General features: G+C 44.2%; 2 protein-coding genes across 8 annotated transcripts in view; both read left to right on the top strand.

Moving 5' to 3' along the window:
* The window catches only part of LOC125770057 (MOXD1 homolog 2-like), a 503,823-nt gene that overhangs the window by 77,856 nt on the left and 398,151 nt on the right, over positions 1 to 27,816 (top strand). For all 7 annotated transcript variants that reach the window (XR_007419137.1, XR_007419135.1, XR_007419133.1 and 4 more), the window contains exon 3: positions 15,595 to 15,676. The gene's annotated coding sequence lies outside the window, so the exon portion shown is untranslated. The remainder of the gene's footprint in view (positions 1 to 15,594; positions 15,677 to 27,816) is intronic.
* Positions 9,087 to 13,041, top strand: LOC125770059 (trithorax group protein osa-like). The gene is made up of 3 exons (XM_049439254.1): positions 9,087 to 9,126; positions 9,210 to 9,284; positions 9,431 to 13,041. The coding sequence occupies exons 2-3, from the start codon at positions 9,227 to 9,229 to the stop codon at positions 11,740 to 11,742; spliced, it is 2,370 nt and encodes a 789-aa protein (XP_049295211.1). The 5' UTR covers positions 9,087 to 9,126; positions 9,210 to 9,226; the 3' UTR covers positions 11,743 to 13,041.

Genomic DNA, 27,816 nt, shown 5'->3' with positions numbered 1-27,816 from the left:
ATCTTAATGGTAGATTCTACTTTTGTGCACACTGGCGAATTTTTAATCTTGTCATTAGACGAATAAGAGTAATAAAAATGGATAAAAATCCTTAAACAGCTAAACTTGTCAAGCGACTTGCATACCTTCAGGCGGTTTTCTTTACAAACGAAACGAAGTATAAATATTTCATCCACAAACGTGGATGATTTGTGACGAAATTTGACCGATTGCTTATTTGCACGGAAATGTGCGTATAATTGAAGCGAAACAATAAACCGTTCGGTACATATTTGCAAAACGCGACTTTGAAATTAACTGATGAGGCGAAAAATTGCCTAATTGGCGTTTAGAGCAAAGTTAGTCGATCCAACACAAAACTTTCACGCACAAACAATCGCCACGCGAAAAGTCTACTTGACGCGCGTACCAATTGGACTTTGTTGTTTCCCAGCTGGTGCAGAGCTATAGTAAGTACATCAACAAAACTTTCGTACGTCTAAAATGTTCCCCCAAAAAACGACAAGCAGATGTTATACGGTGGTGTTCATAGTTTATCGCACTGGTACGATGTTCTAATCTTCTAAAAGCTGGCGAAACTTTGGAACTGTGTGTCTGTTGGTCCTATTTGGCGACCAGCCCAACTTCTGCTCGTCCACATTTTCCGAACGTCGGTCACCAGAAAAATGCGACTGGCGACCGCTAATTGGTGAGTGGTCTATTTGTTCACAATTAGAAGATTGTGCTTTGTGGCCGCCATGATGATTGGGTACATTGGATTGTTATGGATTGACATCACTGGAAAAAGGGGGGTGGGGAATAAAGAAAAACACCCTTCATTAGCATCAATTAGAAATCGTATGTCTAAATAGTACCTCATGACTACAAAACTGCCAAGACGGCAATAAGATTCTTTCGCTCCAGAGCTAGCAGGAGGACAATCTCTGCTGGAGAATGTGAAGCTTCCAAACAAGCAACATTGTCCTTTTGATTTAATGCCAAGCATCGTTAGTGTGGAGAAATAAGACGAAATAAGACCGCGCCAGCTTGTCACGACCACAGAAAGAACCACTTTTTGAACCATTGAACTTGGAACATTCCTTGGGTGATCTGATCACGATGCCAAGCGAAACCGATAAGCGAATCGAGACTGGGACTGGACCAACAACAAACAGATCCTTCACCGTACGCGAGCAATGCATAAGTTTGTCACGTTTCTCCCTTTTTTTGCATGTAGCTCGAATTTTTCATATTAAAATGATTTACTGGAACGCGCCGTAACGCTGGGGGTAACGCGCGCGTGCACAACTCCCACCACAAAAGCGACCAACAGAAAACCTGGCAAAGGGTCATATATTTATTTTATTTACTACTGGCAAAGTGACAACATAATAAAGTGTTCGGGTAATTCCTCTCTCTCTCTCTCTGAGTATGCGAAGAATACAAGAACAAAACTGGTGGATTGTAGAAGATAAGTCTTCCTTCCAAGATATGTCCACGAAGGTAAAGAGCGCAATATACCTTGAGCCGTACGCAACAGGGTAAGGTAAGCAAGATTTAATGAAGCAGTAGCACTTAAACGGTGTATCAATTGCGTGCCTTTTCCCCATTTTGGCTGCACCTCTCAGTGGCAGGCAAGGTCCCGCGAGGTGTCACAGTGCAGCACAGGATGCACACGCATCCGTGGGTGGAAAACCCCATACATTCTTTGCGGTGTTTGTTGTGCATGCTGCGAATGCATTTAATAAGCCATTTAAACTCCATCAAGTGCAGACGATTCACCCCCTCTCTTCGTAAAGAATGAGCTTGGGGAGAACGGAAGAAGCGATCCGTACAAAACCGCTATAAATAATCGCACACCCAAAGCAGTGTTGTCACCATTAATTATGGGGTCTTTTAAGGTCGGGAGGTACTGCAGCCTTGCCGTGCAGAAAGATGGAAGATCACCCTGCAGGGGAAAACCCTTGGCGGGGCAAGAAATTTGCGATACTGTACAGTGTGCAACACTTCTTGCGAGCATATACCATAAATCTCAACCGTCTTGGAACGCACGTCCCCCCAACCAGTGGACGGTGGTGAAGGTTTATTGGAGGAAAACACCAAAAATAGTTCCACCGCTGGGGAATGGGTTTTTGGATAACCGGCAACGCATCATTAGACTAATTTGCTTCGCTTCATTCGCACCCACAAAGGTTTCCCACCCTCTCTACGTGTGGTGGACTTTAAAGAAACTGCCCTCAAGAAGATGATGTCATAACCGTTAACACGTCGAAGAGGTCTGTCCGGGTGATTCTAGCACCGGTGATGATTTGTTTGCATATGCGAAGCAAACCGAAAAAAAACAGCACAGAATAGATCGTCGTTGTTAGAAACTCAATCTGCCGGCTGGAGGAAATTGCTGAGCTGGGAGAGAAAAAAGCAAAGGAAGCACATAAGAAAAACAAAACAACTATGATGGAGCAGTGCATGAATGGAACGTTCTTACAAATGGTACCAAAGAAACGAGATCCGCTGACAGCGTCTCTATTGCGGTGCAGAAGAGATGATTGAGACATTCTTAAGCAAACAGTATGACTGCTTTCCCATTCTGCTACTGCTACTCGATCGTTTGACGGCATTGTGGAAACGAGCGTGGTATACGCTCCTTCTGTTTGGAAAGCACTCTTCCATGTACCATGTCTCGGGTCTCCTCTGCCAACAACGCGGATGGGCATCAATATCTAGAAGAATGCATGGGAAATATGTAGAGCATCACTACTTACAGCTTAGCAGGGCAGAGAACAGAGCGAGCTGGTTTGTAATGTGAGAAATTGTGAAAGCAAAAACCTGGCGTATGTGTTTCTAATGTGTCACAAACGATCCGTGGACGCGGGGACAGCACTAATGATTACCGTTTAGACGTTCTGGAGCTGTATCAATAAAAACCGACTCCCGGCATCCTGTTCCACTGCTCGTCAACGGCGTCATTTCATAATCATCATACGTTTGTAATTCATCGTTTCCAAAACTGATCGTTTTTGGGCTGAAGAACATGAAAATGAAGCGTAAATTAACAGGGGCGTGTTTATTTTGTGTGAAATTTTCTCACATCACTGCGGAGGAGAAGAAGCAATTGCTCTAATGAAAAGTACCTAATTTGTTCGGTGTACTTGAATATTACTGAAAATTGAAATCTATCATCGCTCAACAGAGAGTTTTTGAGTTCTGCGTTGTCCAATATATAAATGAGATTTGAGATTCTTGAACGTAATGTAAGTGTAGCGACATGTTTTGTAAAGCGATGGAAATTTAGACGATTGAGATGAGAATCGATAAAGATCTGAAAATCCCAAGATCCCGGTTCTCATACACAAGATTAAAGTCTACATTGACTATTATTAAGTATGGTGACACATGACTTTAAATTGGAGTATTTAACAAGTGAATCCAAATTTTCATTCCCAGACATTCATTTCCAGTTGATGAAACCAATCAGCGAGCATTACTCGCTCCCAACATTTGCCTGTGGCATTTCATACACATTCTCTTGAACAAACGGTTCACTTGGCGTACACCATAAAGAGGAGTAGAATGTTAAAATTAGCATAAATCTCGCCCATTCTATGCACCTACCAAAGACGGGCGCTCGTCGTACGTTTGTTTGCGACAGTATTTGCTCACTAGATGACCTATGGAATCAATTCCAGTGCGCAGGCACCCCAACGGGCACGTTTAACCATATGCAGATAACCTCAACGAAAACTCTGAAGTCCCGCTTTTTTTGTCAAGCGGTAGCATTAAAAAAAAAACGATGCTTTTAATTATGCCATGAACGAACCGGTACGGTTCGATTCCAAAACAGTGGGTGAAGGTGAATGGAATACGTACAAATAAGCCAAACGTTGAGCCAATCCCATTGAAACCAAGCCTTTGCTTGCTTCATTCCACACGGTAGCAGTAAATGAAATGTCCTTCGATTGTGCAATTAGTTTCGCGTTCGGGAGTTTTTTTTTCTTGTGTTTCTTCTATTAACTTGATCCGCATTTCATTGCATTCATTACCCTTCGCGGACGGAGCGGTTAAAGCATAATTATTTGCATAAACTCGTGGGCTCACCTACTGACTGATAGTGGGCAAAGGTGGAGGGAGTTCACCGAAAAACCTGGGAGTGACATTGTCTCGTCGAATCGTTGACAAACTCCACTGTTTGCCTCCACTGAGTTGCTTATCGATTTGGACTACATCTTGTTTGTGGTTGTGATCATTCCCTTCCAGCCCCCAAAAGCTACGCTCAAGAACGCTAGAGTTTGGTTCCTATCACTGTTGTCGACCCCAGCCGACTGGCTCGTCACATAGCCCTAATGCCCTCAGGAGTGTCGCTTGACTGCAGCGAATACCCCGTAAGCACGATGGCGACGGAAGATTTACTGCCCGATACCGCGACAACAACAGTTTTCCAAAGTCACGAAGTAGCTGCAACGAGCAGTACTAATTAGTTGAAGAATTCGAACAGGCAAACTGGAACTGGAACTGTGCCAAATCAACCGTAAACTTCAAAACGGCAGCTGTTCGTTTGATGCGGCATCTTCGTCTTTCTTCCAGCAGTCCATTTCCCGTGGTGCATCGATACGCTACACCGAGAGTCGGACTTTCTTTCCGTGCCAACGTATGGTGTGGAGGAGTCCCAGTAGCACAACAGTAAAAGAGTGCCGCCAAACAACAAACTAACACCCGTGTCATCCATCCAGCAGGTAAACAACCAATCCATCCAGCCTCCGAAAATAAAGGTGTCAAAATACACACCGAGTTCTCGTTTCGCACCTTCAAGATGGTCACCCGAGTTGGACAATTGCAGCGTGTCGTATTGATGAGCTGGAAGTTGGCAAAAAAAAAACAGAAAAGCAACCTTAAATTACACACCAAACAAACGGATCCGTTCCCGGTGTTTGCTTGCTTTTGAAACGATCGCATCAGCTTATTGTTACTGCTTGTACGTACGATCGATTGCCCTTTTTACGTTGTCACCTCTCCTTGGCTCCTCTGGCTCACCATGCTGTATCTGTGTCCCTCTGTTGTGATGGAATGTTTGGTGTAATCACTTTTACTGCACCTCCGTCTCTCGCATGTCATAATCCATGGTCGTAATCCGGCGGAACAAAAACACCCCAAAAAACACACACATAATCGTGAAGATGTGCACATAGAGAATATGACCGCATCGGACTCACTTTAGTGCGGCTCATTTCCGGACTCATTTTATTTATTTCTGCAAACACACCGTTCATGGTTTCATCTTTCTCGTGCGGGCTTTGGGCCCTGTTGTTGTTTTCCCTTTTCCTGTTTTTTTTTGTGTCTGTGATCGTTTTCCGAGGGCGGATATTACGCAGCAAACCGTTTATGGTAATCGACAATCGAGTGTCATGTTCGGTTGCTCGGATACGATCGAATACGAATGCGTGCGATTATTGCATTTCGATCTCGCTTCTGGTTCAATGTGTATTTCCGTGGTCATAAATGAATATCCTGTGTCATTTCTTTAATCTCCCACGGCGCGGTAAGTGAACAGCTGGGTAAGAATGACAGAGAGATGCCTCCCCGGGATGAGAAAAAGGTCTCTATTTATTATTGTACTGTTGGTGCCGGGCCGAAACAAAAAAAACATGTTTGCAGCTCTGGCATGATGTTAGTCTGTGTTATCTAAAAGAAGAAAAAAAACTAGAAATAGAATTTATATAGCACAGGCGTTTTCCAATAATAATTTCCATTATGGCTAAAGATACTAAAGATGTAAATAATAGAAATCAGGAATTTTAAAAATGTAAATAAATTATTCTACAAGACATTGATTGAACATACATTGTAATTTGAAGTCTCTAAGTAAACGTAAAATGAAGAAATTGTTTAAAGCATAAAGCATGATGTTTCAACCATGTGTTTAGGCCATTTAGTCTCATTGTTTAAACCATTTAAGAAGTTGATAAATTAGCTATCTCTCATCAGTCACTGGCTAAACCAAGCCCTTTTTTCCAAGCGCGTATCTCCCCTGTAAATAATTAGAAGGATTCAATCTTCAAAGAAGAAAAGATACTAGCAGCAGCAGCAGCAACTCAACGCTGGTAGGGAACCACTTGTCGTGAACGGATTAGCTTCTAAACGCGTCAATGATGCGACCACAGGCACTCATCACATCGAGCACCCTTTGGCAAACACTCCAGAAACACTGGCAAGACGTTGCGTACGTAACGAAACGGGCCCGCGTCAACACGCTGTCAACGGCGCTGCTGCTTCGCGTTTCACCGTGGATAACCGAGAAATTTTTCGGGTAAATCAAATCTTATTTAAACTGTCCCCCACTCCCCACACTATCGAAAGCCGGGAATAATGACTTCAATTGCCTGCATGGGCTCGTTCAAGGGAGGGGTGGTTTTGTCATCGTTACCAGTCAACCAGTCGCAGCTAATCGCTTCCCGAGCGTACGGATAACAGTTGGAAACGATTTCCATCATCATGATTTGTCGACGAGCTTCAGCGAGTCTCCCGTCTTGAAGTGGATATACCGCGAACTCTCGCTTGCTCCACGGGTTTGAAGTAGGATTAAACTGACGGGCAGATTCGGGCACAGACAGCAACCGCAAACAAGCCGGAAAGTGGAGGCTTTAGCGACAGGAACAAAAAAATGGAGACCGCTACTGGAAGCTGGATTAACCATGTGACCCCGCGACTACTGTAAGCGAAAGACATTTATTTATGTTTATTCAGGCTGAGCTTGGAATTCCCAATCGATCGCTTCCAGTAGCGACAGTCAATGTGTAACAATGTGTTTTTGTTTTAATACTTACTTAAGCCCCCGTTTCCTCCACGAAGGGAACGACGGTTCGAACATTCCGATTGTTAAATGAAAATAAAAATAAATAATGACTGAGTGGCGAGGAAGGAATTCCAGAGAAACAGAGCACTAGTGAGTCGTTAACGATAACCTTCGGTGAATCCGTTTAATCTCATCCGTGTACACCACTGCGAACAATATTATCGACCTCAATTTTGGACAGTATCACCATCGTCAAGGCCACGGATGATCCGTTGCAAAAGAAAGAGTTTTACGATTGCATTTTAACATTACGAATTTATTAAGCACAAATGTGGAATTGTAGACAAGAGGATGAGTTTTCATCCACCAAACGACTTGGAGAAGGATTGCGCCAATGAGGATGCTTTTGTATTCCCGCTAACCTGGAAGCTAGATGACGATCCAAACGACGTGGTAACCACCGTTCCATCTTCTCGAATAAACTTTTCGGAACCGGTATTTGCGGTGGACGTCGATCCTGTACCATCCATGCCGATGTTTTGGCTCTGCGCCGAGCCGGTTGTTCGATCGCCCTGCTTCCCACCTTCTTTGAACGATTCCGCGTTCGTCTGGGCCTGGCTGGCTTGACTTCCCTGTGACGTCTTGATGGACGCACCCGAACCGCCTGACGTTTGTTCCCGTACGTTAGCACCGTCACGCACTACCTTCGTGTCAGTGTTAGTGTTCGATAGTGCCAGATGGTCCTTCCCGAAGGATGCCGATTGACCTAGGGCCTGGTTATGGCTCTGGAACTTGTCACCCGACTGGAACGTTTGTTGCTGTGTGTTGGTAGCACTCAGCTGACCACTGCTCAGATCGGATGCAATGTTTGCCGATTGGCTTCCGCCGAACGTTTGCTGCTGGACACTACCATCCGGACCGACGATCGTTTGGGTACCCGTGTTGGAGGCTGCCGATTGTTCAAATACTGGCATTGAATGTTCTGGGTCATCATCCTTAGGGAAGTAAATAGCATCGCTTGGAGTTGGACGTGCGTCCACGATCACCAAAGTGGAGATCAATCCAACGGCAAAAACACACTTCACTAGTAGAAAACCCATCTTCGTTCGGTTCGATCTACTTCGAGTCACGATTGTACACTGACGCGGCGATACAAACACTTAACATATTGCTCACTATCCCACCCCAAACGCAAGTACGGCAAAGCCTGACCTCATGTGATAAGCATTGATCCGTAGCAGCACAGAGCACAGAGTGCGTTGAGCGGCTACTTTTCACATTTCTCGCCGCACAAACACATGATTACTGCATGTCAGACCTTGCGTGAGTAGGTATTCGTGGAAGGGTACTGTAGGAATTCCCAACCAAAACTCCCGGTAGCATCTTGTCGCTATTAAGCCAGAAACTCGTAACAAGAGCTGCGTTAATCAACAAGTCGGGATGAGGTACAAAAAAATAGGTGATCCAATTTGGGGATTTCGCCGCAAAATCGAATGCTGCCAAACAGGTCGATTACTTCAAATTTTCTCCTCGTTTGCAGATATTCAACCGGCTACGAGACAAGTTTGCGAATCGAAAAATCCACTTTCTGTGATGACGTGGAGGGATTTTTTGTTAAGGAGCTACCTCCCGATAAGAGACTCGCAACTCCCGATGAAGTTGGTTCGCGGAAACGTCTCCAAAACAGTTCGACAACTTGTTCGAATCGCTTCGACCTGCTTGTGCTGGTGACAAAGTTGTGTCCGTTAGTATAATGGGGTTTTGGTGCACAGTTTGGTGAGTTAAAACCCAACACAACCTTGCCGGTCGATTGGTTGGGAATTCCCCCGCCGCTGCAGATGCGTGCTTCGTTTGGCATGGTCGTAGTCGTTGTTTTGGTCATCGTCGGCAGCATACGGTCCGAAGAGCAATCGGACATCGTCTAAGAAACAACCGTAACAACCGCACACGATCGGCAATCGTTGGCTGCGTCATCGGACCTTGGCGCTAGTTTGGTACGTCCATGAGCGAGGTGTGCAGAGAACGCGAAAAGCGAAACCAGTTCCTCGACGACGCACGATGGGTGATGGCTGAAGACAACACGAAGACACGTCGCCGGTCGCACCGCCGCTTCCTGCCTGACAGCGATGCAAAATCACTGTTCAATGGCCGCGCTTTTTGTTGTTTTCAATGTCGGTGTCCGGCCGGGTCCGGGTTGGGTAGGGAAAACCAGTTCTATTCCGATGCTTGCGGATGATTTGGACAAACCACTGGCGATGTTGATGTTGATATCTGGCAGCAGTGATCAGTTCTGCGTGGTACCGTCTTCCGGACAGAGTGAATTCTCCTCATCGAGCCGTCGTCGTCGTCGTCACTGTGCGGTGTGTATCATTTTTTGGGCAAATAGTTCACAAAAAAGGTGTGAATTAGTTTGGTGCTAAACTACTGTATTCTTACCTTGCAGACCTCACCTCACCAACGATGATGATACGCACGGTAGTTGTGTGTGCATTGATAATACTATCGACCGCAAATAAAGGTTCGTAAATGGTGAAATGTTCTAGAATACGTTTCGAAGCCACAAAACCATTCTGATCGTATGTGATGTCAAAGAAGAATATTGATTTTTAGCAAGTGAGTTAATTTGCGTGTTTGGTGCTGCGCTATTGGGGTCTCTTCTTTTAGGTGCAAACGGTCATCGTCGCTACGGACAGCATGATAGCGGAGAAGATGATGATTATTACGGACAACAGCGCGGATACGGTCAACCGCAGGGTTTACCTGTAGGAGCCGGTTTTGGATACAACCCATACTATGGCATGCAACAGTATGGGTACGGCGCACAGCCGAACCTGTTCGAGGTGGTGACGAAGAACACGGCTGCCGTGTTTGATAGCGTTAATAAACAGATCGGACAGACGATCAATGCCGTTGCACGACCGATTGGTACCGGGTTTGGATTTATACCGGGTCAGTTTGGAGTGCCGGGACCGATCGGATCGTTTGGATTCGTTCCACCTGGCCAACAGGCGGTATTCACACCACCTGGCCATCAGCCTGGATATGGCTATGAAGGTCATCATCAGCATGGCCATCATGGTAGACCGAATGGGTACCAAGGTAATAAGAGACCACACGGTGATTGGCATCAAGAGGGACATTCGCATGAAGAGAGACCTCACCAAGGATCATATGAACCGACCGTACCGAAGGCACCAGTTGCTCCTGCGCCAGTTCCTCCAAAACCTGCTCCAGTTCCTCCAACGCAACCAGCCGTACCAACACCTCCAGCAGTTACACCTGCAGCACCAGTTCAAATTCCTCCTGTACCTTCACCACCTCCACCACCACCACCAGTAGCAGTGGACCCAAATCCGCCACGTGTAAACCCTGCACCAGCACCTCCTGCCGATAACAGCTGGTCATCTGGCAATATTCCACCAGTAGCACCACCACCACCTGCACCTCCAGCACCACCAGCAACAGGTGATAACAAAATTCCTCCTGTAGCACCACCACCTCCACCGCCACCATCTCCACCAAACAATCTTCCACCTGTAGCACCTCCACCGCCAGCACCGAAAGAAAGCATTTCGGTGGGAAACGAGGAAGATGATAAGACAATCTACGACATTGATATTCGGGGTGAGTTCGAAGGCATTAAGGCACGACGCAAGCGTCAGTTCTTTCCGAATTTGTTTAACCAAATTGGAGGACTCGTAAATACCGCCGTCAACTCTGCTGGCACAATAGCGCAAGGAACGTTGAACGCTGGTCAGCAACAGGTTTCCAATTTCCCGAACTTCTTCGGAAGACCTACCCGACCACAGCAACCAGCACAGCCACAAGCACCGAATAATCCACCTCAACAGCCACCACCACCACCACCAGCACCAGCTCCACAACAACCGTCGAATCCACCGGTACAGCAAGGTAGCAAGACACCGGAACTTAACCTACAGAGTCTCGGAGAGGATGGAATGGTCTGGACGTACGAAACACTCGGTGTGACGCCACCACCATCGGGACGCGTACGTCGTGATACGGATGCGATCTTCTTTCCAGACGATGAAGATGATGATCGTTTCTCAAACTATAACAGCAAACCTACCCGACCACCACCACCCCCACCACCACCTTCAGTTGTCCATCCTTCCGTAGGTTCCAATGCCGGTGCGCAGAGTCAGTCCCAGAACGTTGCGAACGGGTTCCAGCAGAGCAGTGGTTCACAGAGTCAAACACAAACCGTTCAAAACCAGCATGGTACATTCAACCAAAATGCAGCGGGCAGTACGTCCGGCAATGTGGCTGTGGATGGATCATCCGGTCAGCTAAGTGCGGCCAATACGCAACAGCAAAGCTTCCAGACTGCGCATGGTTCGGGCAGTCAGAATCAAGCCAACAGTCAGTCCGCGAACTTCGACAAAAATGGCAACCTGCAGCTATCCAACTCGAACGCAAACACCATGTCGATCCGGGAGAAGGATAAGTTCAAGGAGCAAGCGAATGCCGGATCCTCCTCGGTGGTGCAAAATCAATTCGGTCAACAATCGAGCAATGCCCAAACCAATTCGGAAACATTCTTCGAGAACGGTGTGCAGGGCAATAAGAACTCTGCCTCCAGCCAGAGTTTGCAGACCAACAAGGATGGTTCGGTGTCCGGTTCGACCAGCAACACCATGTCCAACACGTTTACCGGTCCGGGTGGTTTAACCGGTTCGTCCTCATCGAGCCAATCGTCCTCGTTCAACCAAGGACAACATGGTGGAGCTCAGTCCGGTGCATCCAGCGGTGCTAGCAGTGGAGCATCCTCAAGCGGTGCATCGTCTAGCAGCAGCTCTTCGGCCAGTTCTTCTGCTGCGGGACCGCTTGCATTCAGCATAAGTGGATCGTTTGCCGGGCTTCCAATCGGTCAGGTACCTTTGGGCAACTTTTTACCCAATCTGTTCCCGAAGCTCAATGGCCAGCAGCAAGTTATGAGGGGTGCGAATTTTTAACTCTAGTGTGTAAGGTAAAACAGAGCGTGAACTCAAAGTTCAGCACTTTAACATGCAACGCACAGCAAATTGTATTTACTGATAATATCAACTCCCGCAACTGAAGGGACACAACTCAACAAGAAATGTTTGACCGTGACGGCGCTTATTAGCGTGTTTGAATGTTTAATTACGTTCCGAAATTTCATTTCTCTTCCGGAGAGCGTTATACGCAACCGGGTTGCCAAAAACTAAGACTGACGTTTCCAAAATGGTCCCGAACAAAGGTAAGTTCTTTCGAAAATTCATTCCCTAATGATATGAATTTCTGGTTCGTGTCCAAAGCTGCCCAACACGCAAGGCATTCGCGAGTGATTGATTTCCCGTTGGTTTGTCGAGCAAATCTTGAAAGACACCTTCCATGAAGCATAGGGAAAGTAAATGTGAAATCGTGTCCTGTTTGATTAATCACGCCTAATCAAACGTCCAAACAGAGTGTGTCCCGTTCCTTGGGCTAGGTAAAACACGATCAGAAACAAACGTTTTCACTCGGAACTCAATTCGGAAAAGCAACTGCCGTGCTATTTACACACATCATCTATGAAGGAAATTTTTCAAAATGGTACGAGATTTAGTTTTTCTTACTTTTAAACATATCCCGCACGAGAAAACACAAATCAAGGCAGTGGCTAAAAATCAATACATCTTTGCACCTTTTTGCTCTACGCGACTGAGCATCGAGAGACTCTGAGGCTCGAGTGAAGAAATGTAAATTTATTGCTGTCAACAACCACGGCGCGCTGTCGCTGCTGGAAGCACTGCCAGCGTGCAAAATGTAAAGTGTGCTCGAAATTCAATAAAAAAATCATTTCGCTTCAAATATTCGCACACTTTACCACCTGTGAATGGGGGGGCCGTTATCAGATTGCTGCGGAAAATTGGGCACAGTGGGATAAAAAGACTGTGTGGCGCTCTGTACCAAGAATGGGCGACACATTTGGGGTTTGTTTGTCTTAAAGGATTTTCGAGGTAACGAACGAAAACGGGACTCATGGTTGGGGCTGGGTATGTGTTTGTGTCATCGTATGTCAATGAGATTTTTGAACGTTATTAAAGATGTCTGCCGAGGTTGCCGTGGAAGCGTGACTGCGTGCGTAGGAGTTATGTACAGCCCGTTCTGCAAAGGTGGTCCATGTACATCTCCAATGTCTTCTTCGAGAGGCTACCTTCGCACAGAGCAGAGTAAATATTTTCCCAATAAACCTTCACACGATTGTCGATTTTGCTAGCCGACCCCTTTCACGTGGTACAGCTTCACGTTGGAGTGTCGCGCACAGAAACAGAGGCAAGCGGTCCCTACCACGGTGCGGAGTTGCGTATCCCAGGTGGTTTGGTTGAAATGGAAAAACCAACGCACCATGATGGAACGAACGGCTCACAGAGCATTCGCGTGCTGGAGGGGTTCAAGTGGTGATTTCCTAATATTGAATCAATCCATGCACACGTCAATAATGACGCGTGGGTTGATGATTGGGCTGGAAAGATGAAATTACCTTATCTTATCCGTTCGAAGGGGAGTTCTTTTTAGGTGGTGGAATATACATATTTGATTTGGTGGCAAATGTCTTTCTGTCGTACAAGACGTGTACCTTTTACAGCTGCAGGAACATCAACCATTTACATGGGTGTGGATAATAAGGAATGTTCCTGAAGCTTCTGGAATTGATCGAGTATTTTCCTGACGGTGCATTTAGCACCTTTTTGGAATTGTATTTTATTAGACATTGATAAAGGAACTCTCTCGAAACAATACTTCAAATAAGACCTAATCAAACATCGTTCAACAACATTTCGCAATTATTATCCATTTCCCTCATGAAGTATAACAGGAATGTTGTAGAACGTATTTTCGAACCCAACCATCGTTCCATCAATTTCTCCCTATATATGTATATTCCTTTGTTTTTGCAGATCCAATTTATCTGGCCAAGTAACCCCGGAAACAAATACACAATTCCAACAGTACAACAGCGTGTTATCATAATCAAATTGAATGTCGATGTAAAATTTCACTTCGTCACTTTCTGCTCCAAACCAGATAGAGAGGGAGAGCAGTTCTGGGCTGGGGCAAGTTTTTACCAATGACGGAAGGCAGAACGTTGCCCCATATGCATCCATATCTCTGGTCTCCTTCAAGAAGTCAATCGATCATCGTTCGTCGAGAATGTGATTTATTGATTTTGAATTCCTTCGCACTGGGAGTTTCTCGGTGTTGATGAGAGTGCATTTGCATTTTCCCTTGCCCGCTTCCTGCCTAACCACAGTGGATGGGGTTAGGTTATCCAGGTTCCAGGAATTTCACCTACAGCAGCAAGTGGATGTTTAGGGTAGAGTAAAGTGAGGCGAAGAGCGAAGATAAATGCATCCAATAAGATCCTTCTTACGGTAACGTCGAAAAGTCAGGAGCCTTACTGTCCGTTTCGAGTGCATTCTCAATCACACTCGAGTGCCGGAATATTGGGAAGCGATTCGTCCCAAATGCACCCGGGGAGGTAGCCCGGGAATTGTTTGTGTTGTGCTCTTGGTGCAGACAACCGACCGGTTGGCAAAGACGAAGACGCAGTTTACGATCTCAATTGAAGGATGATCGAAAGAACGAGATCTTGCTCTCGCTCCCCGTACCGTTCGATGTTATTGCTTCTTCGAGCGCATTGTCAGGTAAACGTCCGAAAGCGTATTGGACACGAGCGAGCGTGTGCAATGTTTGCTTTACTGTCCTTCAGCATCGAAATGAATCGAACGATGTGTAAAGGTGCTGATGGTGATGATGATGATATGCAGCATTAACGATAACCCGTCCGTTAGTGCTATTTCATATTCATCTTTTCATCCCATAAAACCCACCCAAAACACTTGAAGCGCTTCCACACACACACACACACACATATGAACTGTTTGCAAGCTCTTGTCCGTCAATGGTCGATTGGAATGCCGTCAGCAATCGATAGCTTCGCTGAAGAGGATCATCAACGCCCTCATCATCATCACGATCGAGGGTGATTGGTTTCGACAGTTAGAAGTCCACACAGTTAGAAGGGGGGTGAACATCTACACCATTCCCTAATGCACTTACATACAAACAGCACGAGAGAGAGATAGAGAGAGACATTGTGCCAGAAGGGACATATTAATGGAGTTTTATTTTTCCGCGCTTTCCACGCAGCAACTCGCAGGTTTTAGGCGGTGGATATTGCAATAAAACAATAAAATCCATATCCCAAAATGCACTTACCGGGACCGGGGAAGTGCACATGTGTCCCGGGTTTTGCCGGATTTCTGGTTGCATCGTAAATTGGGAAATTGAGAGGAACTGCTCCAAAGCGTACGGCGATAAACTTCGTAAGCCCACCGGGGGGTTTTAGAAGCTTTATGCATATTGATTGAATTTTGAGCCATAACTAAGTGAGGTGCCAGTTTCGGTTGCCAACTCAATTGGAAGTCATTGCTGAAGGGAAAGAATGGGCTTTTCAGTTACGTTAGAGAGTGATTTTGAATTTTAAAATATTTTCTTTTTTTGCGTTTATTGACAGATAATGGTACCAAAAAAACAAATCCGAGTATACAGGTGTTGAATATTCCTATTTAAATACGTGTTTTGTATTAACTATCACAAATACTTTATCAGAATATCTAATTCTCACAATTTCCAGCCTTAACGTCTCGTCTAAAACCTTTTTAATATTCCACACAATCATTTTGAAATCAAAAAAATGTAATAAACCATTCCATAACAGATGGGTGTGTTTTTTTTGTTGCAAATATTGATACGACCCTTAACCTACTTTTTTTTATTAAACAATTTCTAAATTCCAGAACAACCCCGTAACGCATGACTGAGCTATAAACGGTTACCTTAATGCGACGAAGAAGAGCCACTCATTTTTATTAACGTTCGGTAAGTAGGAAGCATTAACCAATCGATTTAATTCCGTTACTTTTTTTTCCTTTCTCGAACCTCAAGAGCATTCTCGCTTTATTGCATTGCCTCTTGTCCATATGTTTCAAAGTAAATTCCAACTTTATTACCCAACAGATCTAACTAGAATAAAGAGAATGAGGGAAAAAAGATAGAAAAGCGAAACCGATAAAGTGAGTAACAGTTGAGTGCTTTGGAAAAAAAAGGGAAGTTACTCCATAAGGGAATATACAAACTTTTTTTTTATTCTGAACATGCGATGTACGGCAAGTTTGTCTGTTGTTATAAAAACCCATGAAATGGTTTATCTACGAAGGCCACACGGTACAGTTGCAAAAAAAAAAAACCCATCCCATTAGGGAAACGGCACCCAAGCAATTATTGAATTTCCAACGTTACCCTTAGGAAACGGAAGCAATCTTTCGGCTGCATGGTGCATAAATGTTTATCAATTACGAACCGCAATAAAGACAGCCACAGTACGGTTGGATTCCTCGCACGGCTGTAATGGTGACACGGTTGTCGCAAACACAGTAGCCCACACGAAAATACCATTTTCGTGTGAGACGAACATTTTCGGTATGGCAAAAGGTGACAGATGTGCCAATGGTCTATTTGATGCACTCGCGAAACCGACGCACTCGATGCTCTGATGGTGGCGCTGGTCAGCTACATACGGTGCAGGGAGTTCTTCCCCTCTATCTCAGCATGCAGTAACCGAGACAAGACAATCCATCAATTATGTCATTCCGGAGAATAGAAATTTTGCGGTCAATTTCAATTGACATCCGGAAACGCACGGCGAGGGACGCCGTGTTTTGGAACGGGTGAACGGTTTCACCGCAATACCCGGGGACGACTCCGGTTCACTGCTGCGGTTTCTGGACGTCCGGTTGTGCTTTGACGTTTAACGATAGGGACATACTGCTCGTTCATACGGTCACAAGGACAATATGCCTCAAAACGTGAGGAAGTGGGATAGGCAAAACCCAAAAAAAACAACATCCCACAAACCCGTAAACGAGATACCGAACTGGAAACACTGTCACCCCGCACACTAGTGCAGAGACCCACGGGGTAAATTAATTCTCCTCGGAGGTGGCAGTTTATTGGATGGAAAATATTTATTACAGAAATAATTCACATCGGTGTACCACTGTCCCGGGACATTCTGAAGGCATACCGGGGCATGCAACGTAAGAGAAGCTGTCACTTATGCCACTAATCGATCGGTCGATCTTGGTTAGCATTTGAACCACTGGTTCCGGTCATAAAAACCTTACATTTAGGGTGCTCATGTAATAGGGTACGCAGCGGAGACCACCAATGCGGGTTAGTAGATTGCTCTGATAGTTCGTTGTACACTGGACATGCAGCGTCCAGGAAAAAAGGAAACTGCAGATGTCCGAGTAACGAGTTCCCGCATGCTGTAGCATTTTTCGGAAAACAATGACGTACATTCCTTCTACTGATCAGAATGCACTTTCTACTGCATTCGAAGAATAAACTTTCTCCCCGTTCCCGATGGACACAGCCGAGCGGGTTCTGGTGCCAAAAGAGAAAGCTAGACCAACGACTCGAGCGAACTTTTTGGCAAGTCTTTTTGTTTTGGTGTTTTTTTAGAATTGAAACCATTCAAACGAACAAATGTCTGTATGGTTGGTGTCCTAATGGTACAGAAATGAGTTCCATCACAATTGGAAGCGGACACACTTCCATTGATAAAAAGACAATCCTCCCCAGGGGTGGTCTTATTGCCTTTAAAGTCTAAAATCCATTCTTTCAAGTCTTATCTCCACACCTCAGCAGAGGACCCAGCAGATTATGTTGTCCCGCATCCCGAGAAAAATATATCGACGACAATGAAGAAACGAGAAAAAAAGCCACACAGTCGTATGTCGCCATCCACTGAGACACTGGACACACGAACAGTCAAGATACCCTGCTGCGTTTGTTTCCTCTTCGGTGTTTTGCAGTGATCGATTCCATTTTGATGGCATCCATACTAACCCGCACACAATGTGCGTCTCGCCAGGGTTTGCCTTCATTGCTTGACAGTTAACACCTTCATAAATAGCTGGCCACTTTACCAGGTGAATCTGGTACGATTTTGGCGTAGTGTTGTGTCGAATCTTCACTTTTATTGGACGCATACGTTCCGCAACCATTGCGCGATCTCAGTTTGCCCGAGACGTTCGTCCATCAATCTCAATAAAGCCGGTGAGTCATGTACCATGCTCGGTGTTCTCGGCGTCGATTATAATGGCAGATTTGGTTGAGGATTCAGGTGGAATTGTGCAATAAAACGCATTACCTACCGGTGTTTCTCTCTCCGAAGCGGAGACAGGGGTGGAACACTCCCGTGCTGCAGTAAAGCAATAAAAATTGTTTTAGCGTGTCGCCATAAAGCTATCTAAGCTCGAAATTGTTTCAACTCCACTCTACCACTCTCTTTCGGGTTTCGGTTACGGGTGTTCTGATGAAACAAAGAAAAACGAGCGAAAAAGGAAAAAATGTTTGAGGGCGTATTGTGACCACCATTACCCGAAGAATTTGTCAGCCAAATGTCAAACCCCATTTTTTCTCCCTGAATCTTCGATCTCCCCGATGCTACTCAGCTTATTCTTATCTGTCAGTTGTCACTCGTGTGTACCGTGGTGCCGGTTATGAAGTCACCGAATGTATATAAAAAAGAACGATTCTCCTAATATCTAAAATTGAAAGTGACACGAGTCACATGATGTACAACGGATCCGGACACACACCACATGTGTTACACGGCGATAATACTCGACCAGGAAGGAAACCAACCACCGATAACCATCGAGGATCGCACAGTACGTACGGACACAGTATAAACCGGAGTGGGACGTTTTGTTCGCGCGTTGACAACAAACAAACATCGCTACATAATCTTGCCGCTGTCGCTGGAACTCATGTGCCCTTGCCTGCTGCTGCTGCATCTGCATAATGGATTGCGCTGGTACGCTTCCCCCAAGGGTTGCTTGAACTTCCCGCTTTTCTTGAACACAAAACATACCGAACATCGTATTGGTTTTGTAGGCATTAGATAAGATATTTATGATGACACGCTTTGCAGTCGTTTGCGGTCACCTGCCAACGAGTTTTCGATGCATTTCGATGCACACCGATGTTCACCGCTAAGCTCTTCTGCTGTTGTTTGTTTACCCAAAAGCCGCTCCAGGAAACAACGTCTAATCTATCGCTTGTTGGTGTCATTAGAAGTGGTCCACAATAGAAAAAAAGAAGAGGAATTCCCTTTGCACCACGACCCTAACAACCAAAACTGTAACAAAACTAGCAAACGAAACTCGTCGAGAAACGCTCGATACGAATCAGTTAACAAAATTAATTGATTTCCAACTGCGTCAACTAAAAACCCGAGGCTTAAGCCCGTTGTACGCGTTCTCCAAGTGGAACTTTTGTCGTCCCGCAGAATGAACCAAGCAGCAGCTGATGATGGCTGCACGAATGAATCGGGGAGGAATCGGGTAAATGCTAGAAGACAAAAAAAACCCGTCATCAATTTAAATGTGCTCCCGCACTTTGAACGTACCGAACGTGCTGGCGAACGCTAGTTTTTTCGCCATTGTTTAGTGTCACGCACGGAATCGATGGTGTTGGCGTACATCCTGTTCTTTTATGTTTGGTTACAGCAAGAACGCATCAGTGGTCTATTGTTATCGTATGTTTTTGTGCCTACCAGGATGCAGCAAAGAACACCTGCCGGGAGGAACGTGCGTGGCTTAAGCCCAACATTCACACTAATAATGCAGAATTAGTTACAAGGATGCATGTGGAAATCGTTTCATAGAGAGGCAGAGCTAGAAAATCTTTTAATTGGAACATTAGGCATAGAAACTTGAAGCATAAAATTAGTTCAAATGTTACATACGTAATTACTTACGCTTATGTTACAAGTATATCTTATAGTCTTATCTACTTGGACATGTCTGCCATGACATCCTATCTTGACATATCATATCTTAGACTTGTTTATATCTGGTAGTCCAAGCCTCTCAAGAGAAATACGAATAAATAATACGAATACGAATCAATAATCGCCGAGACTTAAGACCTTAGAATTTCTGAAGAATTGAATAAGAATTTTGTTTTTGGTTGAAATATAACCTGTACAGTTGCACAAATTAGGTTTATTATTCTAAGATCATAGGGCAAACGTATTTTTCTTGCAAACTCGAAAACAAGCAAAGATTTCGAAGCAAAACAAACGTTAGCCATGATTGCGTCTACAAATTTACTCACGCCGTAAATAGTATACTTTTATTAGGTCATCTCTCGGGAGAGTCGTCCTAGGACCTAGGACCCTTATTTTTCCCTAACTACCAAAAATGGACAGCAGCTGGGCTGGAATCGGTTCGGAAAGTCGCGCGTGAAAACATTGTCACTCAATCGTGCAAATAATGCGAGTATGTGTGTAGTGTAGTGTGACTCGAACTTTATCTCCATTCTAGCCGAAGTTCGTAACGCACGGCCCTTAGCTAGCCCACTAGTAAACGCATCACTTCACCCCGAAACAGCTTCCCCAGTTCATTGAAACACCGAAATCCGTGCCTCGGGGCCTAACCTCGAACCGTAATCGAACCGTAACCGTTACGCATCGATGATCTCGCAGAAGAAGTCTTTCCAGAAGAGAACCGGACCTGAGAGCAAATGGAAAGGAGCAACCAAAAAAAAATGCTGATTCTTCTGCTGCTAGTTAAAAGGGGTAAAAAGTTCGGCTCGGCGACGATGGAAAAACTCATCCCATTATCGGCGGAATGTGCCATCTGGGACGTTTTGGGCAATTGTTCGGCTGCTTCGGCTGCAAGCTCAGCAAACGCGCTTGTCTGAGCGTGGCCGATCGATCTGGCTAACTTTTTTTCTCAAACAACCGTAAACAGCTTAATAAGCGGCAGCTTAACCACTTAATTACGAAGATTCCGATTGATCCTACCGGGCTGAGATTGAGATTCGAGGAGGTAGTAGGCCAGGTCATCAGTCGACGATGTGACGCTGGTGGTGGTCCCATCCCATCCGGATATGTTCGCCGCTGTCGGTAAAGAATTCCGTTCAATCATCCAACCTAATCGAATTCGGCCAAACACTCATTTCCGGGTCGCTTCGGCAAACCGGGAGCCACTTCCGGAATGTACGGTACGGAAGCTACAAGAAGCAACCCTCCGTTCGATCCACTCCCTCCGGACCGGATTAATTACGTGGGCCGCCTGGCCGACATCTTCAACATTGTTGATACGGAAAACTTTCCTGTAAATCACCACTAACTGTCCCAGGGAAATGACTTCAGCAGGTTACGCTTTCGGGACAATGCTGTAATCGTAAAGATGAGACACAAATTGTCCATTCTATCGGCACGCGGATGTAGACACAGTTCACTAGCAAAAAACGCTCTTCTTTCCAACGCACCGAACCAGATGTTAATGGGTAATGGGCCTTTGCTTTGAGATAAGCATTCCGTTGTTCGAATAGAAACCCGCGGGACCTTCCTTCCGTGTCAGCAGTGGATGTGTAAAGTTTTCACGAAAAAGGATCGTCATTTTCTAAACGCACCGTGACTTAGACGTCCGGGATGAGCCACACAGATGTCGCCCGTTGATGTTGATGACGATGATGGCGGGGGTACAGGTACGGAAGACACCTAATGTGTATAAGCTAACCCGCCCATTTACCTAGTTTAGGTTAGGATCTTTAAAAAAGCCGCAAGGATAATGGCCCTTGCAGTGGCAGCTCAATTTTCCGCCTTCTGTTTCGGTACCTGTGAGAAAGAGAGACAGAGAGAGAGAGAATAGAAAACACGAGGGAAGTATTAATAACACCGTGTAATTACACCTTAAACAGGGACCTCGCTGTAAATATCCTTACCACGGGGAAGCAAAAAGGCTCGAACGATGGTTTTACTGAATGGAAAGCACTTTGATCCGAAACTGTACCAACCTGGGTTGCCTGTTCCGGGCAGGAAAATTATCCTTGAAATTATAACCGCAAAAAAACGGTAATAAAATCCTCGTAAGAAGCACTCACCACAGACGGTTGCCCGTATAGACTACACAATATGGTGCACTTCCTTAGAAGGTTTAGGTTTTTTTTCACCTCTTCTGACGGGCGGCTTCTCCACAACCCTGAGGTTGTTTAATTTTCTTCACCCATTTCTTGATTCCCGACGAGACGAAGGATTACGGTAACCACCGGGTAAGCCTAAAGTGTGAAGGTCGCTCGAGGATGCTCCTTTGACCAGCGTAATTTCTTACCACGAAAGGCAACGTTTTAATGCGAGGTGTTTTATTGTATTAATATTTCAGTAGTCAAATGAAGATCCCTTTTTTCTGTGTTTCCCCCCCCCCCCCCGGTTTTTTAAAAGGCACGCGGAAAGGAGAAGTGCCGGATAAGGTAAGATTAAGTGGTTACCCCTTGAGAGGGAAACAGAAAAGCCCGTGGTAATGTATGTAATTATACCAAAAACCCGACGACGACGAAGAAGACGACACAAACACACATTCTTGCTCGTATTTCGAGATGGGTTTAAGGCATTGGGAACGACTTTAACGCTCGGAGAGTTACACACGAACGATTTAATTAGTTTGATAGTGATGAATGTCCCACGGGGAAATGAAGTTTCAAAAACGCACAAATCCTGGACTGCTGGAATGGGCGACTGGAGCGGGTGTTGTTTTCCTTGCGTGTGATTGAGACAGTTTGAAAGTTAATATGAGTAGTTTATCTTGCTTTTTTAAGAAGGGTTCGTGTAAAGGATTGTTGTAGTTGTGTTAACATGGGGGAGATGACTTTAATTAGATTGTAAGTATTGTCATAATGGATGCTTTTGAAATAGGGACCATGACACTGTGCTGTGAATGGTGCGGAATGAATTTATTTCAACATTTATGTTCATGTTTTGCAAAAGGATGTTATTGCCGTATATAACCTGTATGGGGTTTGTCGTTGTGAGTTGTGTTAAGGACGGGGATTTAGATGAGCAAATAAGAACCTGAACTGCGTGCAAGATTGGAGTAATCTTTCCATTCTAACTTTTTACTTCATATCAGGTCTTTAAAAGAGTAATTCAATGGAAATATCCAATATTGGAGATTTGAATTGGATATTGGAAATAGTATTAGGAACTATTGAAGAAAGAGTTGAGAAGTTCGGACTACTTTTTGGTTGAAAGTCCTTACCGATGTCATGAATTGATATTAATATTTTACCAACTTTCTAGATAATCTTCAATTGTACCGCTAGAATGCCTCAGTGAAGCTGGGACTTCAAAGATACCTAAGATATAACTCTACGTCATGAAATCCGTCCGAAAAAACCTTTTCTAAGTCGCACTTTACTGATGTACATATTCGTCAAAATGTTCATCATCGTTTAGCAGGTAATGTGAGGAGTATGAGGGACTAGAATGACTGCAATTGAAGATTTAAAAAGGATAACAGTAATTGTTGATATTTATAGCTAATTAGCTAAAAGTCCATGGTAACTCAACTTCAATGAAGCTGAAATAGTTTTCAATGAAGTGATATTAGTAATAGAATAGTAATCTTCATGATAATGCAGTAATTGAGGACTGATTAATACGATCACTTACGGCATGATCACGATATCATCCAACAGTATTCAAGCGGCACAAATTTGCAACTCCAAACGCTACAGAACCCAGTTAATGTTCCACCGGTCATCTTTATTATTTATCCCCCCGCCATCGTTATGTGTCCGTCATAATACGCTCATCAAGTTTTATATGCCATTTTTTCTTGTTATTGCTGCATTTTATCCTAAGCGCGCGCGTACACTCATCAGCGATCATATCATTATGGTAATCATGATTAATTTATCCGGCATTCTTGTCCGGTTCTTCTTCGAACCACCCGCGCCTAGAAGGCAACAAAAAAATATAAACCTGACCAAAAACCGCTCTGGAAAGCTCATTCCCTTACATCAAAAGTGCATTTGAAAGTCATCGCCCGATTCGCATCGTGCCGATCTTTTGCTTCATTCTGACGGTAGTTCTTCCGTAATTAAAATATCATTAACTTACGTCTCCTTTAGCGTTGACGGGATACTAATGGAGGGCGAGACGAGGTTTGATCGACGGTCCGATAGAGTCCTTACCGGGACGCCGTACAAGCGATGTCCCTGGGACAGGTAGAGTCAGGTCGGTCATTATGGAACACGGGGTATGCATAGTGCATATCCAACCGGACGTTGGATGGCCACCACAAAACCTACCCTCGGTTGTAGTGGGGATGCATTTCGTCAGCATTTTGTCATTCAGTCAGGTAATCAGTCCCGCATCACTCCTACGCTCGTGCTGCCGCCGGTGGTGGTCCATTTGTTTTTATTTTTTTTCTGATGTGGTTCCGGCAACTTCCCAAACTACGTATGTCTGCATACTTGCCCGGTGGTCGTTTCAGTTTGTGTGCGTTTTTTTTTTGCATTTTGTGGTGAGAGCTTGGTGCGACTCCAAAGGGAAATCATACCTGAGAGCCCTTCGGGTTTGGCGACTTGTAAGCACAGTCCACTGACGGAATGGTAATTAGTATTTTTTTGTTTGTTTGTCCGCTATGTACTGTAAGCAAGTTTGAAGCTTTATAGCAAAACGAAAAAAGAAAGGAAACTACAAACCAACCACGTGTATTGACTTTGACGCACCTCATGATACTGGTAACGGGGACTTCGTGCCTCCCCAGACATGGAATCGAATCGCAGAAAAGTGGGAATGTTTTTTGTTACGACTTTACGTCGGAATTCTTGTTTCATTTCCTTTTTTGTGCTTTTCATTTTCGTTTTTTTGCAGCACAAGACATGACCTGTTCGCGTTTTTTTTTGTAATCTGCAGGTTAGTTTTGCCATGTCTACGATTCAAGCGCAGGTTTTGTGTGAATATTCCATCAGACAAGTGCATGATGGATCCGACCATATTGCTGGCTAGTCATCAGCATGCTTTAATGTTCTCAGTGTTTTTCCTCTTCCAATTCTCCCTAGGGTTTTTGTTGTTGTTGAAATCCATCACGGTGGACGAGATTGCACATACCCTAGTAGAACTCCAGTCAGTTTTTTTACCTCCCAAAGTTCGCAACACCAAGCGAAGGTACAGGTCGGGTGCAATAATAAATTGTGAGCTAATAAATTAGCTCATTTGTTTCATCGGCTAAAACGGTACAACCTTCACCAACGGACCACCGGTTAGCTTGGGCACGTTTGATTGACTGAGTTATGCATAATTTCTGTAAATAATTGATTTCACAGTCCATGTATGTCCTGATGAGCGTCAACAATCCGCACGCCTTCGGACACAAACGCCGCCGGAATCGGGTCAGCAATAAATCAGCGAAATGGTCGACGATCCAGCTCACGGATCGTTACTGCGCGGATAAGAAGATTCGACGCTTCGAAATTGGAGGACAAATGAAATTTGCTAGTTAGTTATGTCTGCCGTCCTTGAATGTAAGTGTTCGCGTTTGCTGTATAAATTAAAATTATAATCGGAAAGCTCAATTAGTTTAACATTTGTCTTCGTCCGGATGCGATTGCTTGCAAGGTGTTCTTCGCTGCCCTAATTAATTACAAATATTCTAGCCCGTTCAACTCTTTCACACTCGTTCAAAAGCAGCCATTTAATGGAGTAATTTTAGTCGAAAAATGTTTCTTTCTGGTTACCATACGTACAGGAAATGGGTCAATTATTCGGTCTCGGCATTCATTCTAGTCGTAGATAGAGCAATTTTCCTGGGTCAAGTTTCTTCTACCTTCAGGATAACTTCGGAGTAAAATTGTTCCTCATTATTTCGGTCGTTGTTTTTCGTTTGACCGCGATAATTAACATGTCAGATGTAATGTGATGCGTTTGTTGGGGTTTAGAAGGAATAGAAGAGACATTGGCATGAGGGTGTCAAACTGTAAGCTAATTAATATGAACTTAAACGCTCAAGATGTAGCAGATAGACATGATAAAATTGTGACGAGGGTGCATCTGGCTTCATGAAATTAAGAATGAAAGGTTTAGGAAAGATAATCAAGAAAACGCGCATGTCTTTCAGCGTCCTCACGTCAACATGAATAATCATTATTAAATCGCGATTGTTTTAAATATTTCTTTTGATTGTCCGATTCAATTTCGCCTAAATTTATGCAATTTTAAAAATTTTCTTAAAAAATAGTTCTTCTAGCGTTTCCCAGCGAAGAGAATTTGTGTTATTTTTTTTTAAATTCCATAATCTGGGTCTTTAATCTCCTAGAAAGCTCATCGCGGGTTTATAACGCTTGTCTTGCCGGGGAATATTTATAGCCGATCGTGAACGTGACTATTAGAGAGAAATTTGAATCGAAAGCGACCATCTCCGGATACAACATCCCATTAAGCTTCCCAACAATGGGAAAATCAATCGTTTTATCGGAGCGTTTTTGATTTGAGAATGTGTCATCGAGACCAAAAAAAAAAGTTATAACCAAATAAATATCTCATTTTTCATTAAGCTTGTTTCGGGAGGGGGAGATAGAAACCCCGCGGATGTTATGACATCGGTGCACAGTAAATCAAACCGTAACAACAAGTGTGTCGCTGTGTCGTTGATCACCATCGCATAGAAGAAGAAATATGCGCCATAGCAGTCATCATTAAAAATGCGTTTTCTCAAGCAAACACACAAAAAGAAACAGTTCCACACACACGATCGACTTTGATCGAGGATTCGAGGGTATTCGGGTTTTTTGATTATTTTAAAATTCATTTTTGAAAGCGATATAAAAAAACTAACCTAACAGACAGATATGCTTTTGAACAAAGGAGGAAACTGTTTTAGCTGCTTCAACCATTCGCCGGTTTCGGTACGAGATGGTTTTAACGAACATAAAATAATAAAGTCATAAATGTCGATCCGTTTTGTGGGAGAGAGAAAATGCTGAACAATCTAGGCTTGCTCTTTTAGGACCATCAATTCGCGCCATTCGAACCGTTTCATTTCATTTCGGCACTTGTTTCTCGCTCTAGCGATGGGGGTTTTCTGAGCTCGCGAACGCACCCATTCGCTTGTTTTCTTTTATTTATTAACGATCGCGGTAACCTGGCGAGAAAATGGCTGTTCGCACTCTTTGAAGCTCATTTTCAAAACATGCTCCCAAAGGGGTAAGCTTTTAGAAGGAAAGTGGTTGGGTAAGGGAGTGGGAAGAAGGAATAAAACAAATACTAAAATAGAAATAAATTTTCCTTCAGATGGATTTACATATTATTCAAATTATTAACAGTATATGTTTTGTCTGCTGGAGTGGCTCATTATCCCAACAGCATACCGTGTGAGTGAAATGGAGTGGATGTTTTAAATGGATTCCTTTTTTATATATCCAATTCAAACTCGAAATGTGAAACTAGAATCATAAAGGCATATAAAATAAAAACCAAACAACAAGATGCACTTTTTGAAAGGCTTTCATGTGTGCAACAAAATGATCTGGACGATATGATGAAATGCACCAAAAAATGAGTCATCTGTGTACGTTGAACATTGAACACCCTTCAAAGTAGACAACCGACCGACCGGTTAACTCAAGCTGTACAAACGAATAACCAGCTAAAACCGTGTACGTGTAGCTAAATTGAAAAATATGATGGCCCAAAGCAGGAAACAGCAGCAGTAAAGCCACCCCGTGGAATGTGCTCAACATATGATAATTAGACTAATTTACGACGATCTTATCGCCGCTTTTCATTCCGTCCCTGGGACACTATTTATGATTATTTTGCTCTCGTTTGTTGTTTTGTTTCAGTTTTGTTTGTGTATTCTCATTCGTGCTCTTGTTTTTCGTTTGTTCTCCACCATTCGTGCCGTGTTAATTTTTTCATGTTCTTGTAGTCTTGTAGGTCATTCGTTATGATGTTCGGTTCATAGCTAAAAACAGGTCTTGAATGTCTGCGGGATGGTGATAAATTAAATTCGAAACAAGTGACCAGTGTCCGTGGCGACACCATAAAAATAGGACAAATGAACCACAGCCTGGTTGAAGTTAAAGGAATGAACAGCAAAAGCAAAGCAACAACAAAAAAAACTACGTCAGGATTTGCAACACCCAAGCATGTAGTCAGG

The sequence above is a fragment of the Anopheles funestus genome, chromosome 3RL (genome assembly GCF_943734845.2).
Source record: "Anopheles funestus chromosome 3RL, idAnoFuneDA-416_04, whole genome shotgun sequence".
Classification (NCBI taxonomy): Eukaryota; Metazoa; Arthropoda; class Insecta; order Diptera; family Culicidae; genus Anopheles; species Anopheles funestus.
This window is presented reverse-complemented; position numbering and strand designations above follow the sequence as displayed.

Coding starts and splice junctions, on each gene's coding strand:
- LOC125770059 (XM_049439254.1), top strand. CDS start 9,227: ATGATGATACGCACGGTAGTTGTGTGTGCATTGATAATACTATCGACC. Junction 9,285..9,430: donor ACTATCGACCGCAAATAAAG/GTTCGTAAATGG, acceptor CTCTTCTTTTAG/GTGCAAACGGTCATCGTCGC.